Source organism: Watersipora subatra, chromosome 6, assembly GCF_963576615.1.
Source record: "Watersipora subatra chromosome 6, tzWatSuba1.1, whole genome shotgun sequence".
Lineage (NCBI taxonomy): Eukaryota > Metazoa > Bryozoa > Gymnolaemata > Cheilostomatida > Watersiporidae > Watersipora > Watersipora subatra.
In genome coordinates, this window is record NC_088713.1 from 4426733 (window position 1) to 4447423 (window position 20691).

The 20691-nt window shown below is 31.5% G+C and overlaps 3 protein-coding genes across 3 annotated transcripts; 1 reads left to right on the forward strand and 2 right to left on the reverse strand.

Moving 5' to 3' along the window:
- Positions 1–2009: 2009 nt before the first annotated feature.
- On the reverse strand, positions 2010–4311 carry LOC137399023 (uncharacterized). The gene is made up of 4 exons (XM_068085167.1): positions 3996–4311; positions 3190–3274; positions 2363–2518; positions 2010–2159 (listed from the first exon to the last, which is right to left on the reverse strand). The coding sequence occupies exons 1-4, from the start codon at positions 4263–4265 to the stop codon at positions 2071–2073; spliced, it is 600 nt and encodes a 199-aa protein (XP_067941268.1). The 5' UTR covers positions 4266–4311; the 3' UTR covers positions 2010–2070.
- Positions 4312–13012: 8701 nt separating this feature from the next.
- LOC137399022 (uncharacterized) lies at positions 13013–15151 on the forward strand. The gene is made up of 4 exons (XM_068085166.1): positions 13013–13323; positions 13908–13992; positions 14146–14301; positions 14508–15151. Exons 1-4 carry the CDS (start codon positions 13054–13056, stop codon positions 14594–14596), a joined length of 600 nt encoding a protein of 199 aa, XP_067941267.1. The 5' UTR covers positions 13013–13053; the 3' UTR covers positions 14597–15151.
- Positions 15152–17622: 2471 nt separating this feature from the next.
- On the reverse strand, positions 17623–20131 carry LOC137397968 (uncharacterized). The gene is made up of 5 exons (XM_068084065.1): positions 20061–20131; positions 19666–19861; positions 18868–18952; positions 18050–18205; positions 17623–17850 (listed from the first exon to the last, which is right to left on the reverse strand). Exons 1-5 carry the CDS (start codon positions 20129–20131, stop codon positions 17762–17764), a joined length of 597 nt encoding a protein of 198 aa, XP_067940166.1. The 3' UTR covers positions 17623–17761.
- Between the last annotated feature and the right edge of the window lie 560 nt (positions 20132–20691).

Here is a 20691-nt window from a genome sequence, read left to right on the forward strand (position 1 = left end):
CTTTTTACAAGATTAACTTTCTTGGATTCTTTATTTGAAATATATTAAGGATTTCTACCCATAGTTTCTGCAATGGTGAACTTTTCTATTATTTTGATGGTTTTTCATACTCACCACTGTGAAACTGATTATTATCAACACACCTCGTGTATTCATATCGATTTTTCCATATTTCAGTGCGTCAGCAAGTTTCAGTGTTGTATGGAAACCAAACCATGGGAATTCAAGATCCAACAGTATTCACCATTCCTTCCTTCTGCACATGATAGCCCTTTATGTGATGTTGCCAGACTACTCTAAAATTACTTATTTAATAAATTGTTCTCTTATTCTGATAGAAATTTGTTACTATTTGCCTTGTTTTATGATACACAGATATTTGTCAAGGTGTAGATTTGATGTAAATATAAAACTGTTTTTGCCGTTGAAGCAGGTTGTATCTAAACCTTTATTTGTCAATATATGTAGTTTAATCACTGTCACTTATAATAACTCACTTGTAGTTATTGATCTAAATGTTGTTTTTACCATTATCCTGGTTTTACAGTTTATGGATATTTCTGTTTGCAAATATAAGTTTCCCAAAAATGAAAGCTGCATCGTGTATTTTCAAGTTGGTTGTACCTAAATCCAAATCACTATCATAAAATAAAATTCAGTTGTTGTCTTGTTTCACTAAACCTATTATACAACTTCTAAACTTTTTGAAAGATCAACCATCAGCAAGGTGTAATTCACAGCAATTCTCTTTGCTTTGTAAAGCCTGTTGGTTATTTCAGAGTTTCAACTATTACAGCAAGTGTACTCTTTTCTCTGTTCCTGCAGTAATCAATTAGAATGAATCATTGTATTCTACTCAAATAACTTCATGTAGATATGTCCTTTGAAATGTGCATTCCTTAAATACAGTTTTGTTTACCTGACAAAATAAAAAACTGCTTACATTCGTTCATCATAAAAACCACCTGCTACAAAAGGATACAGACCTATAATAAATCACAAAAATTGTTAAACATAAATGTTTAAAATCTTGTGGTCTTAGACAAACTGCAATCAATGGAAATAGATATATAATGTCTATCACTATTCAATGACACATATAATAGCTGATAATTTAGCATAATTCGCTAAAATACTTGCTTATAAATTAAATGCATCAGCATGTATCTTAGCATTAAACTTGATATAAATTGCTCAATTCAATTAATTTTACTTCAGTTATGTCTATATGGCTGATTTTGCCAAAAATGATCTCGATCATAAAGAGATCTGCAAGAGAATGTGTGATAGCATTGACCTTGATACAAACTGCTTGATGATATGAGCGTCACCTCAGCTCTGTTTATGTATAAGTTCATCATGCTACAGTAATACCTTAATGTAGATTGACTAGTTTTCTAGTTATTATATCAGGTATATTGTTACATTGAACACTGTTACTGTTATCATATCATCTATATTGTTATATTTACTACTATGTAGTTAGCGCAGAGTCTATGTTGTATTCAGTACTTCAGTGAACAGCATGACTTAAATTGTGCGTATTTACTAAACTTTAGAGAGTCATGGGTGTACCATTAACTCATGTTATTGAAGGATAGCCAGTTGTGTTTACGTACATGATAACTATAAAGTTGTGTACAATGGTAAAGGAAGAGATTGTGAGTCAGTATTGTTGCAAGTTTGTGCTATAATAAAACCTACTCATATATCAAAGTACTTACATGCTAGTATTTAAATAACTTATTAAAATTGAGTCAACTCGGACTAGTTAATACTATTGGTTAGATAGATGATGGCTATTAAACGTTATAACATGGATAGCAGAGTGTTAGTCTATGATCTTATGATCATCATTATACACTGTGTTCCGACTAGGCTAAGGTGTAAATTTGTATCTTTATGTTGGATAAATTAATTTATTAGTGAAAAAACTACAAAGTCGCAAGAAAATATAGCAGAGGCAATAGAGAACACATCACTTTCATAAACTTTTATCACATGATCAAATAGAAACATAATGATTTGTAATGATTAACAATATATCTTCATTATGTTGGTAAAAGTTTCTTATTTGCAGAAGGAAGGAATGTTAAAGATTGTTGGGTCTTTGATTCCCAACGTCTGGTTTCCGTACAGCACTGAAACTTGCTGAGGCACTGAAATATAAACAAAAACATATATGTATGTTTTCTTTAACTTGCTCAAAAAGACAATTTACTACAAATTAAAAAAGCTATTGTTAAAATGATGATTAATCTAGTAAATTGATAAAGTTTTTATAGATATAAAATAATTATTAGGTAAATCAGAGTTTACAGAAATATAACGCTAATATAATTTTCCAACAAGTATAACTCACCTCCTTGGAAGGTTTGGTCAATGACAGCAGCTGCCTGAGTAAAACTGTCTCTAAACATGGTCATAATAAGTTTCCTGTTAGCTGATGGTTCATCATAGACGTAGGTGTCAGTCATCTGTGTACCCATAGTCCATGAGTCAATATACTTGAGTCCAGCTGTAATAATATACAGACTACTAAATACTCTGACTTATAAGTTCATAAGAACTAACTTACTATAATAGCTAGTGGTCTATTGTTTGTATTTTCATTCTTTTTAAACTTTTTGTATGTTTTAAAAACTGAATCACATATCTAAATTATAAGAGATATGGAAGAGAAGAGCGGAAAGAATATGAGGTGTGTGAGAGTTGTGTTTCCTTACACTTATTTTGGTAAAATAAAGTACATGTATCAAGCGGTTGAATCTACGCAGGAGCCCATACAGAAGACAAAATATGTTAAAATATTTTTCATTTAAATACTTAATAATGAATATCTAAAATATATGTAATTTGTATTCTCATTCTTTTAAACTCTTTTTATGTTTTAAAAACTAAATTGCATATATATTGTTTTTATCCATTCAAGAACAACGTTCTTAATAAAACATATTGTCAAGTGTCATTACCTGTTTGCAAAAGTTTTTTACAAAAGTAGTTACAACAAAAGATTTAGCTTTGTTCCATAATTTAAAGTTTCAGGTACTTGGAAGCAGATAACTTTTCAAGAGTTTTCCATGTTTAACAGTGACAAAAATGAGTTTACTCAAACTATTAACAAAGAAGGGCAACGATGGATGAAACATTAAAATAGGGTCTTTGATAAAAGGTAATTGTGTCACTTACGAGTATCTGTACAGAGCCTAGTGACTGGAAATCCATCTCCTTTAGTACACACTTTGTTAGCATGATCTATCAGATAGGTAGCATTCTGCAATTAGAAGTTTAAGAATAAAGGTAACTGATGGCTCTGATTGTTTGCTTTGAATATGTGCAAAAATTTATTTTTAAAAAGTATTTAGAAATATATCTCTAAATAAAAAACTAGACAAAAGTAAGACAATGTTTTCAAAAAGAATGTAACATTAGCAAAGTTATAAAACCTGGCTGTTAACACCTACTTGAAGCTTTTCTTCGCGACAGGTTTATTGTACAGAAGTGGAAGTAAAATATTTAAACTAAAGTTATGAGCAAGTTTGTAGGAAATCAGTTTTCATATAGCGAGTAAAATTACAAAGTAAAATCAAAATAAAATATACGGAATATTTGTGCGAATGGTTTAAATAGTCAGCAAGAACGAAAGAGATACGAAGCATGCAAGATTTGTGTTTCTTTATATTTATTTTAGTAGAATAAAGTATCAAGCAGTTGAAACTACCCAGGGGGCCATACAAAAGACAAAGTATGTTTAACTCTTTTCTCATTTAAATACCTAATAACAAATATCTAAAATTAGCCAGTTATATTTTATAATGTAGTAATAAAGTATGCTTAGTGGTTAGAGGGATGAAAGCATATTTACTGGCTGAATTCCAGTACTTCAGAGGGACATTTGAACATTAATTTTTTCTAAGCATTTATGCAATAATATGACATCTACATGTATGTGCATAATATTATGAGTAAATGCTGAATATATTTTGTTTACTCACTTTCATTCTCAGTTGTGTGTAGCTTGCTAGGAAACTTCCAGACTCTCTATCAAAGACTGTCTCAACAATTGCCTCCCTTCCATTTATGTAATCAGCTGAAAACTTCCCCTTTAGTATAAACTCTACTGGTGTTCCCTGGTATACTTCAGCTATTCTTCCATCTATGATGAACTCTGATTGTTCTGGTACACATTTTTTATCAGAGGTTGTTGGTGCAGCATTAAGAGTCACCAGTACGGATACTAGTAGAATAAGATATTTAGTAAACATTCTCAGCCTAAATAAAAACTGTACTGAATGAAATTATTGTATATTGATGCTGTTGAAGTGTATGCAACTGGTTTTATACAGGCCTCTTTATATATACTGTGAGTTACTTATCAATGTTTACTCACTTGAGTTCAGATAACATATTTTTAGGAACCTCTCCTTTCATGATCCTGAATCATCTTACTCTGTAAAGTCATGTGCTTCTCTTTATTACTGTTAGTTGGTTAGTCATGTTTCAATATGCTCTATAATATATTCTCTGCTCTATTTACCTTATTGATGCAATACCCATTTATAGCTAGATGTATATTTATATTTAGAAACATCTGTGGGGAGGAAAACTGCCAGAAGAACATTATCACTCTGCCACATAAACTCTCAAGCTTTGGGCGAGACTTTCTCATGTCACGAGATACATAAATGTAACATAACAGTGGGTGAGCAACACTCAGGTCTACATAAACTCGCACCCTGTATTCTGGACACAAAGTTGTTTTCTTGATGTTGTTGCAGGGTAAATGTTGACTCATTGCTGGAGATCACTCGCTACCACTGCTCCTCTGTCCAAGCTTTGTGCGAGCGTGCTCAAGAAAGCCATACTTTCCGCTGTCTCTCATTCACTAATGGTTTCTTGCGAGTTCTGCATCCACAGATACCAACATCCAAGAGCCACTGTTTGACACATGACCTGGCCATGTCAGCTCCACATGCCTCTTTCCAATCTGTCTTCAGTTCTTTGCTTGTCAACTTTTGGCTAGACAGGAATAGGCGAACAAGTACACAATCTTGTCAGAGCACTGTTTGTTTCAGACGCCATGATCTTGGCAGATCTTTGATGGTTTGAGGCTGCTTCCACTTCTTCGCAACATACTTTACTTTAGAGTGAGAGACTTGCAGCTTCCCCGCTATTTTTTATTGCTCAGAGGGTCCATCGTATGCAGGTGAATGATGATGTCGTTGACACTTTTTCTATCCATGGTTGATGTTGAATGGAATAAGTTCTTGAATCTCTAGCTGTTTTTTTTTACAGTGACCAAAACAATAAAATTTTGCTGCACATGATGTCCAACAGCCTCTCCATTGTTGTAATAATAATCTACTTAAAATTGAAAGTGTAATCTTTTATTTGAAAATGAGTTAATGCGCATTGATTGGCATTAATTGGTTTACAACTGATTATTGATCCTTGATTGACACTAATTTCATTACTGACAGTGTTAACAAGTTTTACAGACAATTTTCTTTTAATTAAATGATGCATGATTAGTTAGTGTTTAATCCCACTGCATGACTACCACAACAAATTTGCCTGAAATGGCCAGCGAGGTTTGAGGCGGCCAAAGACTTTCTGACACCACTGTATAATAGAACTGCTAAATATATTGTTTATATAATATATACTATTTCGTGAGTTTTTGCATATGATTAATGAACTTACATGTCTTTTGTGCTTTCGCTAAAATGCATTAGTACAATGCTCATGCTATAGCTAACACACAGATTATGCATTAGGAAATAGTTGAAAAAGATTTTTATGAATGTTAATTCTGTCCACGGAATTAGGCTTAAATTTTTGTTGGTAAGTAGAATGGTAAAATATTATTTGTCTGACGCTGTTCGTTGTTATTATTATATTATAATGTACGCTGTATAGTACACTATACAGCGTACATTATAGTACACTGTACAGCGTACTATACTATAATGTATTGTACGCTGACAGTTCTGTGCTGCTTGAGAGATCATCATGAGCAGTATCTATCTGCACAATTAGTCAGCGCAATAGAAGGGTGGCAACTATTGCAGTTGGTAGTTTGATTAGCTGTTGAGCTGAATCTGTTAGATTTCTGTGTGATGCCTTTTTTCAAACCTTTAAGTAAAGCTTTGGACAGACAGACAGACATGGTTTTTATTACAGTATTACAACTATTGTAATACTTCATTATAATAATATATTATTATATTATAATAAAACTTATAATATTGTTATACTTTAATATAATAAAAGGATAGTAATATTACACTTTTATTATATTAAAGATTTACAAAGGCTGATTGACAGTCAGTTTATTTAATACAGAAACAGAGTCTGTAACCATTTTGATTGTAAATGACTTTGAATTGAAACGGTTAACTTTTACAGTTTAATAGCTATAGCTACCTGCATTAAAGTAATACTTATACCTAAATACAGATAATAATTTTATTCCAAAGTAAACCAATCTTTGTAAATCTTGGTAAATCTTTGGTTAGTAATATTTATGAACTGATCAAGTATAAGTTTCTTTGAGTTAAGCTCCTACCTCAGTCATATGAGTATGATAGTTATTTACAAATGAGATTATGATGAAGATAGTAAACAAACTTCAGGTCACATGGTACATGCTCTGTAAGACACCAACCTGCAGTACTTGTCACATGTCTTGCTTTACTTCTATAACCAATCACATGGGTGGCCTCCTGCAGGAGATCACGAGTCCTACATTATAATTTTACAAACATTCACATGTTTAGCTCGGAGAAGGACGTCCTTTGTCTTACAGCTTAGCTATATGGCTAGTCACACGCCTGGTTTTCTCGTAAAAAGTCACAAGGAATTTTCCCAAAGAAGTAATATAATATTGATATTTCTTAGCTTATATACTAGTACACTGATAGTATAATGCTGCCTAAGAGATCATCATCAGTTATATCTATCTGTACAATTACTCAATGAACAGAAGGGGATTGAGTGGTACAGTTGGTAGTTTGATTAGCTGCTAAGAGGATTGTATGAGTTCGACTCCTGTGTCATGCGTTTTTTTTTCAAATAATAACACCGGAACGAACTATAATATCGTATGGCAGGGTCCACTATATCTGTGTTCAATTCCTGTGTAAGGCATTTGTTTAACCTCTAAGCAAAGGTTTGAACGAACAGATGTTGCTTTATTATAATCAAAGATTATCCAAGCTGATCACCAATCAGTTTATTTCATACAAAAAGAGACTCTCTAACAATTCAAAACTTATATGACTCTGAATTAAAACAGTTAGATTTTACAGTTTAACAACTATTGCTACTAGTGTTAAAGTAATACTTATACTTGAAGACCAGTAATAATTTCATTCGGATTTGAACAGATTTTTTGCTAGCGATATTTATTAACTGATCTAGTGTAATTTTCTGTTAGTTAAGCTCTCAACTCCGTCATATGATTATGAGAGATATTTACAAATGAGATGATGATAAGAATAGTAAACAAACTGCAGGTCACATGGTACATGCTCTGCAAGTCACCAACCTGCGGTACTTGTCACATGTCCTAGTTTATTTATACAGCCAATCACATGTGTTGCTTTCTGCATGAAGTCAAGTATCCCACAGCGTAACTTGAAAAACAGTCACATGTTCAGCTCAGAGCAGGAAGTCCCATGTCTTATAGCTTACCTCTATGACTAGTCACACGCCTGGTTTTCTGTAAAAAGTCACCAGGATTTTTTTCAAGGAATTATAAAATTGACATCTCTTATTGACTTATTTCTAACTAAATAAATTTTGTTAACATGGCTTCAGCTAAATCTCTTTAATTATTTTGGAAAGAAAATAGCTTTTTCTCATGAAATATTGGTTTATCAATGATTTAAATTTTACTCATCAATGTTAACTTGCAATTCATTTTGCGATAATTTAATATTTGTTGTTATATTCACCATTTTTAAATACTTTTTTATTCCATTTATATTTACTTTCTTTTATTTTCTCAATGAGCCGCTCAATTCTTTCTTTTTTCAATTCTTTGAAAATTCCCAGAATAACAACTATTTTATCAGAGTATGAAGTTTGCAGGCTGCTTCATCTTAAGTTATATATAAACTTTAAAAACTTAATCTAGCTGAGTTAACTTTCAGAAATTATTTTGAGATATTTGCAGCTTCATCTTTAACTTCAAGCGCCTATTTAATTTATCTACTCATGCCAGTAAACAAAGGAAATACAGTCTTAACTAAAGAAGGTGGATAATTATTGTCGATTACATTACTTTGATCAGCCAGTAGTGTAATTTACTCTTTATGGTTTTCTAATATTTTGTATTTACATGATTATTTACATCTGGCATAATTTTATCTGTGTTTTAAAAACTTTGGCTTTTTCTTGAAAAATTCGCAAAAATTTATTGTTCTCTGCCTCAAAACTCATTTCTTTTCCGCCAGGAAATTGTAGAAACATTTTATGAACAGATTTTCTTTAAAAGCAAATAACAATTTCTAATGTATTTATAAACAGCTACACAAATTACACACCTTAAATCAATAATAACTTGACTTGTATTAGCTTTAAATTATTATTTATTAGAATTAGTATTTGTTAATTGTAGTTGTTCGCTAATTTTCTTTGGTTATTTATTTACAAAGTAGCGATTGCAATTATTTTTTCTGAAATAAAACTGTAATATTTGAACCATGCAAAAATTTAATATATAGGCCTACTTCAGGCATTATATATTATATATATTATATTTTTAATTTTTAAACTAATTTTGCAATTTTATTCTAAATAACATTTTGCCTAGGAAAACATTTACATTTATCTACAAAAACACTTACGTAATAAACTTTAAACCAAGATAAAAATTATGAAAACTTTTACTATTTCAGTTCGGAGTTACATAAAAACCTAAAATGACAAAAGAAGAAAGAAAAATGCTGTTTTATTATCATATTTGTAAAATTTAGCAGCTTTCTAGTGAGAAAACTTTAAAATCTAATCAATGTGATAAAAATGGTTTATATCAACAGTTTTACACTTTCAAAAATAACTCTACTGAAAACAGCAACATACAAACTTTCCAACAACTTTCCGTTCTGAGGTCAACCAGTTAAAGAGCAGACAAATTGTTCTAACAACTATAGCATCTCTGACAAGTTTTTACAATTTTTTTCTGATTTGCTGCAAAATATCATAAAATTTCAATTGATATTGGGCAAAAGTCTATCATGTGACTAGCTGTAAGTATAAGCTGTTGCTCGTGTGACAAGTTGTGCAAGTGAGTGTCATGCAGAGCAAATCACTTGCATCCAAAAGTGTCCAAGTTTAATACCTGCTTGATTTTAAAAATAAATGCAGTTTATACAGAGAGTCAAAAGTAGCAGATTTGTTTATTAGGCTTGAGTTATGTATTAACTATAAAAACTTAATTTAGCTGAGATAACTTTTGAAAACTATTTTGAAATATTTCCAGTTTTAGCCTTTGATGGCAGAGCAAATTTATCTGTTTCTTTCAATAAACAAAGTCAATTTATTTTTTATTAAAGAAACTTTAGGATGATTGTCAATTTTGTTAATCTAACAAGTCATTGTTATCTCTGATCATTCGTAGTTTTCTAGCATTTTCGTATTTACACTAACAGGATATTTTTGGTTTTTTGAGAAATAGGTTTTTATTTGGAACTATACCGCTTCCGTTATTAAACCATTGTAAAATTTAGCTGTGTTTCAGGAATTATATTTACCATTCTGTAGAGCTAAAGATTTTTTGGAAAATGAACTTTGTTCATGCGTAGTTTTAAGTTTGAAGGTTTGATAGCTATCAAAGCAGTTAGCATTTTTAGTGCAAACACAAATCTATAAGTTTTCTCAATAATTTTCTGTTTGCGATCATATAGATAGTAGAGATGTAGATAACATTGTGCAACAAGTCTATCATGTGACCAGCTGTAAGCATAGGTTGTTGCTCATGTGACAAGTTGTGCAAGTGAGTGTCATGCAGAGCAGATCACTTGCACCTTTAACTATCATGATTAAGACTTTTTATGTAAATAAAGCCGATATCTACTCATCTGTATCCCTATCAGTTTATATTAGAGATGTACCCGGTAAATATCAGCTTCAGTGTGAATAAATTATTTTAAAAATTAAACAAAATGGTTTCAATATTATTAAAAAAGACTTTTACTTTTGTGTTTTTTTTTCAGCTTTAAACTAGCTTCCAATAGTAAAGTAAACTTATTTGTTTCTTTCAATAAACAAAGTAAATTTATTTTCTAAATGTATCAAATAGACTTTAGGGTGGTTTTCATTTCCGCTAATCTAACAAGTATGTAACTTAGCAGAGAAAGGCATTTTAAACGCTATTTGTCAGACTATTTATTCAACTTCAATGGCTAACTGTTGCTTTTTTCCTTTTTTTGTTTTTCTATTGTTGTCTGGCCTAATTTGAAAAACATTTCTATTAGTGAAATGAAATTATTGCCAATAAAATACTCTATATAAACAAGTCAATGTTATGTATGATTGTTTATGGTTTTTTAGCAATTTCATACCTACACCAATGTGATATTTTTGGTGTTTTCAGACGAATTTTGTTTATTGTGAACCATACTGTTTGCATTGTTAGATCACTGTATAATTTAGCAGTTCTTTAACTCTTTCACTGCCGTCCATGTACAAATTTAGGTATCGGCTTAGTGCCAGCCATTTTACCAAAAACTGCCGACTTTGTTTTATGCTGTGTATACAATTTTTTCAACTTTAATTCTATCTAGAAAAATTTTTTTATATATTTTATTTGGCCAACATGTAAGAAAACAGTGCTATGCAGAAAATTCAATGTATCTATACTTTGTGCATTGCTAAAGTACTGTGAAGCTATGTGAAGCTACAATCGCAACGAAGGTAAAACGATCCTCTACAATGTTCCTTACTGTTACAAAATTATTACTTTTACCACCATTAGAGTCGGTACTGCTGCTTTAATTATCTGTGTAATTACTAAACTCTAAATCTGAATTAGCTACTATTTCATCAACATAAGCAGTTCTTTGTTTTCTAACTCGAGAGGTCCTTACGAAAGCCATAATAACACTAAACACTGTAGTTCGAACGTCAAAAATAAAAACTGTACATTTTTGAGTTGAATTTTTGAGTTTCAAACAAAAATTTTAAGTTGCCTCGTAAATTTAAGCTAAGTTTATAGAAAATTCTTTGAACACCACTGTCGATACCATAAAATTTCTAAAGATCGTTGGTTATGTTGTCAACAAATAATAAAATTAAGTTACTACGTGGACTAGGATTACTACTAGTCGAGCATAGATTTTGCGTAGATGCTCACACAGCAGTGAAAGGGTTAAGCATTACATCTACCAATATGTAAATATGGTATTTATGAAATATTATGTAAAGAATATGTAAAGCTAAAACTCTTTAGCACAAAAACATTTGTTTATGCATGGTTTTAAATTTTAAAGTGGTATAGCTATCAAAGATCGTAGCAATTTTGCCAAAAGTAGAGATTTACAATTTTCTCAATAGTTTTTATAGTAAAAATTATCTAGTTCAGAAGTAGATGAAGTGCTGTACCTGCTGTCACAGTTATCTTTACAAAAGAATATCCTAATTTGTTGCCATACGTCATAAGATGTCAATTAACATTGCGCAACAAGTCTATCATGTGACTAGCTGTAACCCTAAGTTGTTGCTCATGTGACAAGTTGTGCAAGTGAGTGTCATGTAGAGCAGATCACTTTCATTTTTGGTTATCAGTATCGAGAGCTTCTATGTAAACAAAGCTGATAACTACTCACTTGTATCACTGTCAGTCTACACTACAAGTGAACCCTGAAAATATCAATGTAGGTAAATTAGTCAGCAAATTTGACAAAAAATAGTTTAGTCTTTTTCAAAGACGCTTCTTACTAACAATTTATTTCGCTATCACTATCTCTATTTTACTAACAATTTGCAAGTTATTATTTGATCAGCATTCTATTGTTTCCAATAAAAATAATTATGTATTAAAAAGTAACTAAAATCAAAAAGACTAAATCCATTGACAGTTTTTGAAATTTTTACCCTTCAGTCAATCTATCTAATAAGTATAAACCAACAGGTTTGTTTATTTGTGTATTTTATCCAAAAAAAATTAGTTTATTGTTAAAAATATAGTATAATGGACCTAATAAAATGCTGTTGAGAGTTTGCATGTCTAATAATTTGTCAATAAAATAAATGTACATAGAGAAAACACACTTACCAATAAGCCTATTTTTTTGTGAACTTGTAGTGGGGTTTGTTCACATAGTGGTCATTCATTTGCCTACAAAGGAAAAGCTACATACAATATTGCATGATACGGTGCACTAAGAACTACAATTGTCTTGAGTTAGTGGATAACTTGTCAAAAATTATAGTTAACTAAGTAGTGTGTTAATAACTGTACATTTAATAGTTTATTTCTATTTTATGTCGTTTCAGCAACATCAATTACTTTTATATTCAAGACATCTCACCTTATTATATCAACAATGTGTTTCATGATATCAAATGTGTCAGCATCAACACAGTTTGTCATATGAGAAGTTAATAAATTATATAATAAATTGCTTTTTATATGCACTCCAAGGATTGACCATGAGAAAAAACATTTAAACATTTTGAGTAACACTGGTTAAAGGATAAATAGCGTGGCTTGTCTGAACATAGAAAATTAATTTATGATGGGAATACACAGTAAGGAAAGTAGTAAGTCTACCAAAGTTATGATAGTGTCAAGGTCAGTAAACCATAGATTAGTTTCAACCAGAGATGTCTGGAGTAAATCTATGACATCAGAGAAGAAGATGATTCAACATCATAAAGTGGGAGGTTCCGAGACTTATCTTATCTCTATCTGAATAGGTAAACATTGGCCAATATTTCTCAGTATATATACATGTAGAGAGGAACTCCTAGTCTCAGTATTGTACACTATAAGAGTTTAGATCAAGCTGTTCATTTACTAACTTGTTATTTCGACTTTAGCTTAAAATGTTTACTAAATATTTCATTTTACTGGGAGCCACGCTGGTGACTCTGAATGCTGCACCAACAACCTCTGATAGAAAATGTGTACCAGAACAATCAGAGTTCATCATAGATGGAAGAATAGCTGAAGTATACCAGGGTACACCTGTAGAGTTTGTACTCAAGGGGAAATTTTCAGCTGATTACGTCAATGGAATGGAGGCAATTGTTGAGACAGTCTTTGACGCAGAGTCTGGAAGCTTTCTAGCAAACTACACACAGCTGAGGATGAAGGTAAGCAACAAGAAATTGTAATTTTACTTATTTTACACAATTTTTGAATGCGAACTAATTTTTTTGTACTAAAAATTTTACCAAACAGACAATGTAAATTGTTCTCTTAATAGTTTGTACAAAAAAATTAAAAAATTTTGTTTCCAAACTTTCAAAAGTTTTCAAAAGATTTGTGATTGGTAAAACATTGTTTTATAGTCACATGTGTAAGTTAAAGACTGTATTTTTAAAAAAGCTCACAGCAGTCGAATATTGTTATACAAATGATTATGGTTTCAGATTTTCTTTTCTGAATGAAATTATTTATTGTATTATTATAAGGTTTTTGGCAATTTGATATTTCCACTTTGTGTTTATTTTTTGGTTTATATATTTATGATTAACTGTAAGCAGCTCAACATTGTTATATTATGATATTCTCACACATGAACTTTTGGTGCCGAATCCATTTTATTAAAACTATTTTTTCATTTTAAATATTTTGATGGCAAACATCTAACTTATACCAAATTATTAGCTTTTTAGTAAGAATTCAATGCTAGGAGATTTATAAACTGTTTTTTACTATAAACCTCTGATTGTAGGATGCCACCTATTTGATAGACTCTATTAACAAAGTATGTACTAAAGGAGATGGGTTTCCTGTCACCAGGTTCTGTACAGATACTCGTAAGTATATACTCATTATTACATCAGGTAGTTCTACTTTTCTCTGCTAGCAGCATGTTTAGATCCTCTCTATCATATCATGTGTCTGACACTTGTATATCACCTGCTTATCGGTGCCATATTAAAATTAATGCTCTCTGTATATTCTTACAGCTGGACTCAAGTATATAGACTCATGGACTATGGGTACACAGATGACTGACACCTACGTCTATGATGAACCATCAGCTTACAGAAAACTTATCATGACCATGTTTAGAGACAGTTTTATTCAGGCAGCTGCTGTCATTGATCAGACCTTCCAAGGAGGTGAGTTGTACCTGTTAAAATATATTTCTAAAATCTTTTGCGCTATTAATTTTTTTGGCTTCTGTGGTTAAAATTTAATAAGGATTTTTATTCATATTTTTTAAAATGATGAATGTTTTTACTATTTGGGTGTTTTTCATACTCAATACTATTATTGTTATTGTTACTACACCATGCGCATTCATTTCGATCATTTTATATTTCAGTGCGTCAGCAAGTTTCAGTGTTGTATGGAAACCAAACCATGGGAATTCAAGACCCAACAACATTCAGCATTCCTTCCTTCTGCACATGAGAGGTCTTTATGTGATGTTGCCAGATTACTCTAAAATTACTTATTTAGTAAATTAATCTATAATTCTGATGGAACTTTGTTCCTACTTGCCTCGTTTTGTGATTCACAAATATTTGTCTAAGTGTAACTTTGGCAAAAATAGAAATTTGTTTTTGTATTTAAAGCTGGTTGTACTTCAAACTTTAATTATTAATATACAGTTTAATCACTATTACTTATAATAAATCATTTTGTGGTTATTGATCTAAGTGTTGTTGTTACCATTTTCTGGTTTTACAGTTTATGGATATTTCCGTTTGCAAATGCGAGTTATCCTAAAGATGAAAGCCGCATGTTGTTTTATTAGTTGGTTGTACTATCATACAATAAAAGTTCAGCTAACATATTGTTTCCGAGTACTAGCAGTTCATATTGAAAACTGATAAAGGATCAACCATCAACAATGTGTAACTCGTAGAAATTTGGGCTGCATTGCAAACTCTGTTAATAATTTTGGAGTTGCAACTACTACAGCAAGTGTACTATTTTCTCTGTCCCTGCTGTAATAAATTATAATAAGCCATTGTATCCTACCTCAATAACTTCATGTACAAATTTTCAGGAAATGTGGATCACTCAACTACAGTCTTATTTACCTGACAAAATGAAAAACTGCTTACATCCGTTCTTCATAAAACCGTCTGCTCCAAAATGATACAGACCTATTGTTCAACACAAATGTTTAAAATCTTGTTCTTTTACACAAACTGCAATCAATGTAAATAATTATAGAATTTTTATCAATATTCAATGACAAGTAGAATAGCTGATAATCTAGCATATTTTGCTAGAGAAAATTGCTCATAAAATTATATGCACCAGAGTGTATGTAGCTATCTTCCGTATAGATATGAGTTGGGTTTGTGTATGATGCAAACTTTATTGGCTAAAGTTTACAACGTAAAAACTACAATAGAATTATGCATATTATAAAAAGCATCAATAGACAACATTTTGTCATTCAGTCGAAATTCACAACAGTTACATAATATATAAAATTTTTGCATCACTCTTTAAGCAGTTATGAAATATAGCATTGGTAGAAGTAGCATATACTGAGGTATAAATTTAGTATTGGCGCAGCAACAAATACATGTAGATGTAAAAGGCATTGAAATCTTAAACTATAGCCATCCTGCTGAAACTTTAAAATTGCAGTTGATTAGTATATACTGGCTATATAAAAATGAGAAATCACACACCTTGTACTCTCTGTCACGGAACTAGCTAATACTACAATCTACTTGAGAGATACAGTCGAAAGTGTCACTTATACCTTTGAGCACACCTCTTCGTTGTTCATGCTGTACTGCTGTCTTGAAACAATATCTCACTTTTATACAGTGGCAATCTTGTAGATATGTAAACAACTACTGCTAAGTATAAAATTAGAACTTATAAATTACTAAAATAACTTTTGCAATTGGTAAGCAATAGGATTTCACCGACTCCTTTGTTGCTTTTATTAAAGGTGAAAGCATTGTCACTACATTTTCATTATTGAAAGTTAGTGCATTGCGCAATAATGAACAGTTCAGGCAGCCTACCAATTGATCATCCACCAGGTCAAATAAACCGTGAACAGGAAAATAAACAGCTGACCCAAATACATGAATCATGGCAGCCCAATTTCACCTTCAAAATACAAGAGCGCGCAATTGTGTACAATTTTCATACAATACTCTAGGGTTGCCGTTACAGTGTATCTTAGCATTGACCTTGAAATAAATTGCTCAGTGACATGAACTTTGTATCAGCTCTGCTGACATAGAGGCTCATCATGAAGATATCCAATTTTTTGCGTTTACAAATTTTTTAACGTTTTACGTTTATGGTAATACCTCGCACAACTAATGACATTGACGTCTTGTGACAGCATCTCTTAGAAGAAAAATATTCTGACACCATAAAATCTTTGAGTGTAGAAAAGTTCCAACCACAAGTTTTGAATACAAATTATTTGGTTTTTGTATTTGTGATACTAACATTTGATAAAAGACTCATCTCTTGCAGTGCTTATTTGAGTCCAAAGTAAAGTTATATTCAGAGCCCTCGTAGTTGATTGTGCATGAAGCAAACTATTTGATTTGTCTTGTACAACTACATATTAGCTATGGTTATGCAAATGCTAATCTGAGTGGTTATATAGATTTTATCAAATGCTCGATGCATTGCATGAATGATTTATTATTTTAGTCACGGGAAATTCAACAAAAAATTACCAAAATATAGCAGTGTTTATGGTTATGAAAAATAGGAGTAATTCTTTACAACAAAACCTCATAAACTGCTCACACTACCTTAGTATTAATGTACAGCTAGCAGACACAGCTATTCATGTATTATTAGTTATTGTTGCATATATATTGTTATATTGACCATTTCTCTAGTTACTATAACAAATATACTGAATTATATAGTATCTAGATTGATTAGTTTTCTAGTTATTATGGCAGATATATTATTACAGTCAACACTGCTACCGTTATCTATCATCTGTATTGTTATATTTACCATTTCTGTAGTTAGCACAGAATCTATGTTGTTATATTGAATCCTTTAGTGAACAGCAGGACTTAAGTTGTGCGTATATAATTAACTTTAGAGAAATATCTAAGTTGTACCATCAACTCATGCTATTGCAGGATAGCTAGTTGTGTTTGCGTACATGATAACTATAAAGTTGTGTACTATGGTAAAGGAAGAGACTGTGACTCAGTATTGTTGCAATTTTGTGCTATACTAAAACCTACCCATACAACAAAGTACTTACATGCTAGTATTTAAATTGCTTATTAAAATTGGGTCAACTCAGACTAGTTAAATACTATTGGTTAGATAGATGGTGCCCATTAAAAGTTGTAACATGAATAGCAGAGTTAAAGTGTTAGTCTATGATCTTATGATCGTCATACACTGTGTTCGGATTAGGCTAAAGTGTTATTTTGTATCTTTATTTTGGATAAATTGTTTTATTAGTAAAAAGACTACAGAATCACACACAAAAAACATAGCAGAGGCAATAGACAACACAAGACTTTGATAAACTCTTATCACATTATTAAATAGAAACATAATGGTTTGTAATGAGTAACATTACATCTTTATTATGTTGATAAAAGTTTTTTATTTGCAGAAAGAAGGAATGTTAAAGATTGTTGGGTCTTTGATTCCTAAGGTCTGGTTTCCGTACAGCACTGAAACTTGCTGAGGCACTGAAATATAAACAAAGACATGTGTTTTTTAACTTGCTCAAAAAGACAATTTACTACAAATTAAAAAAGCTATTGTTAAAATAATGATTAATCTAGTAAATTGATAAAGTTTTTATAGATATAAAATAATTATTAGCTACGTAAATCAAAGTTTACAGAAATATAACGCTAATATAATTTTCCAACAAGTACAACTCACCTCCTTGGAAAGTTTGATCAATGACAGCAGCTGCCTGAGTAAAACTGTCTCTAAACATGGTCATAATGAGTTTCCTTTTAGCTGTAGGCTCATCATAGATGTAGGTGTCAGTCATCTGTGTACCCATTGTCCATGAGTCTATATACCTGAGTCCAGCTGTAAGAGCATACAGACTACTAACTATTCTGACTTATTAGTTCATAAAAAATAACTTACTATAGCTAGTGGTATGTTATTTTTATTATCATTATTTTTAAACTTTTGTATGTTTTAAAAACTGAATCACATATCTAAACTATAAGAGATATGGAAGAGAAGAGCGGAAGGAATATGAGGTGTGTGAGAGTTGTGTTTCCTTACACTTATTTTGGTAAAATAAAGTAACAAGCGGTTGAATCTACACAGGAGCCCATACAAAAAGAAAAAATATGCTTAAATATTTTTCATTTAAATACTTAATGATAATTATCTAAATTATATGTAATTTGTATTCTCATTCTTTTAAACTCTTTTTATGTTTTAAAAACTAAATTGCATATATATTGTTTTTATCCATTCAAGAACAACGTTCTTAATAAAACATATTGTCAAGTGTCATTATCTGTTCGCAAAAGTTTTTTACAAAAGTAGTTACAACAAAAGATTTAGCTTTGTTCCATAATTTAAAGTTTCAGATACTTGGAAGCAGATAACTTTTCAAGAGTTTTCCATGTTTAACAGTGACAAAAATGAGTTTACTCCAACTATAAACAGAGAAGGGCAAAGAAGGATGAAACATTAAAATAGGCTCTTTGATAAAAGTTATTTGTGTCACTTACGACTATCTGTACAGAGCCTCGTGACTGGAAATCCATTTCCTTTAGTACACACTTTGTTAGCAAGGTCTATCAGATAGGTAACATTCTGCAATTAGAAGTTTATTAATAAAGTACATTAATGGCTCTGATCGTTAGCTTTGAATATGTGTGAAAAGTTATTTTTAAAAAGTATTTAGAATATATCTCTAAATAAAAAACTAGACAAAAGTAAGACAATATTCTCAAAAAGAATGTAACATTAGCAAAGTTATAAAACCTGGCTGTTAACACCTACCTAGAGCATTGCTTCGCGGCAGGTTTATTGTACAGCAGTAGAAGTAAAATATTTAAACTAAAGTTATGAGCAAGGTTGTAGGAAATCAGTTTTCATATAGCGAGTAAAAAATACAAAGTGAAATCTTTCAGAATAAAATATACTGAATATTTGTGTGAATGGTTTAAATAGTCAGCAAGAGCGGAAGAGATATGAGGTGTGTGAGATTTGTGTTTCTTTATTTATTTTAGTAGAAAAAAGTATCAGGTAGTTGAAACTACCCAGGGGCCATACAAAGGACAAATTATTTTTAACTCTTTTCTCATTCGAATACCTAACAATAAATATCTAAATTAGCCAGTTATATTTTATAATATAGTAGTAAAGTATGCTTAGTGGTTAGAGGCATGAAAACATATTTACTGGCTGAATGCCAGTAATTCAGAGGGAAACTCGAGCGCTCATATTTTCTACACAAATGCAATAATACGACATCTATATGCATAATATTATGCGTATGTACTGAATATATTTCGGTCGCTCACCTTCATTCTCAGTTGTGTGTAGCTTGCTAGGAAACTTCCAGACTCTCTATCAAAGACTGTCTCTACAATCGCCTCTATTCCATTTCGATAATCAGCTGAAAATTTTCCCTTGAGTACAAACTCTAGCGGTTTACTCTGGTATACTTCAGCGATTCTCCCAACTATGATGAACTCTGACTGTTCTGGTACACATTTTCTATCAGAGGTTGTTGGTGCAGCATTAAGAGTCACCAGTACAAATAATAGTAGAATAAAATACTTAGTAAACATTCTCAGCTCAAATAAAAACTGTACTGAATCAAATTATTGTATATTGATGCTGTTGAAATGTATGCTGCTGGTTTTATACAGGCCTCCTTATATATGCTGTAAGCTATTTATCAATGTTTACCTACTTGAGTTCAGATAAGATAATTTTAGGCACCTCCCCTTTATGATCCTGAATCATCTTACTCTGTAAAGTCATGCGCTTCTCTTTATTACTTTTATTTGTAGTTGGTCATGTTTCAATATGCTTTATAATATAATCTCTGGTCTATTCACCTTATTGATGCAATACCCATTGTTTTCTAGATGTATATTTATATATAGAAACAGCTGAGGGGAGGAAAACTGCCAGAAGAACATTATCGCTCTGCCAAATAAACTCTCAAACTTTGGGCTAGACTTTCTCATGTCACGAGTAACATAAATGTAACGTAACAGTGGGTGAGAAACACTCAGGTCTAAACTTTTCACCCTTTCTTCTGCACAAAGTTGTTTCCTCGATGTTGTTGCAGGGTAAATATCGACTCATCGCTGAAGATCATTCACGGCCACTACTCATATGTCCATGCTTTGTGCGAGCGTGCACAAAAAAGCTATGCCTTTCGTTGCCTCTCATTCACTAGGGGTTTCTTGGTAGCCTTGCATCTACAGAGACTAGCATTTAAGAGCTGCTGTCTGACAAATGGCCTTGCCATGTCAGCTTCGCATGCCTCCTTCCAATCTGTTTTCAGTTCATTGCTCATCAACTTTTGGTTAGCC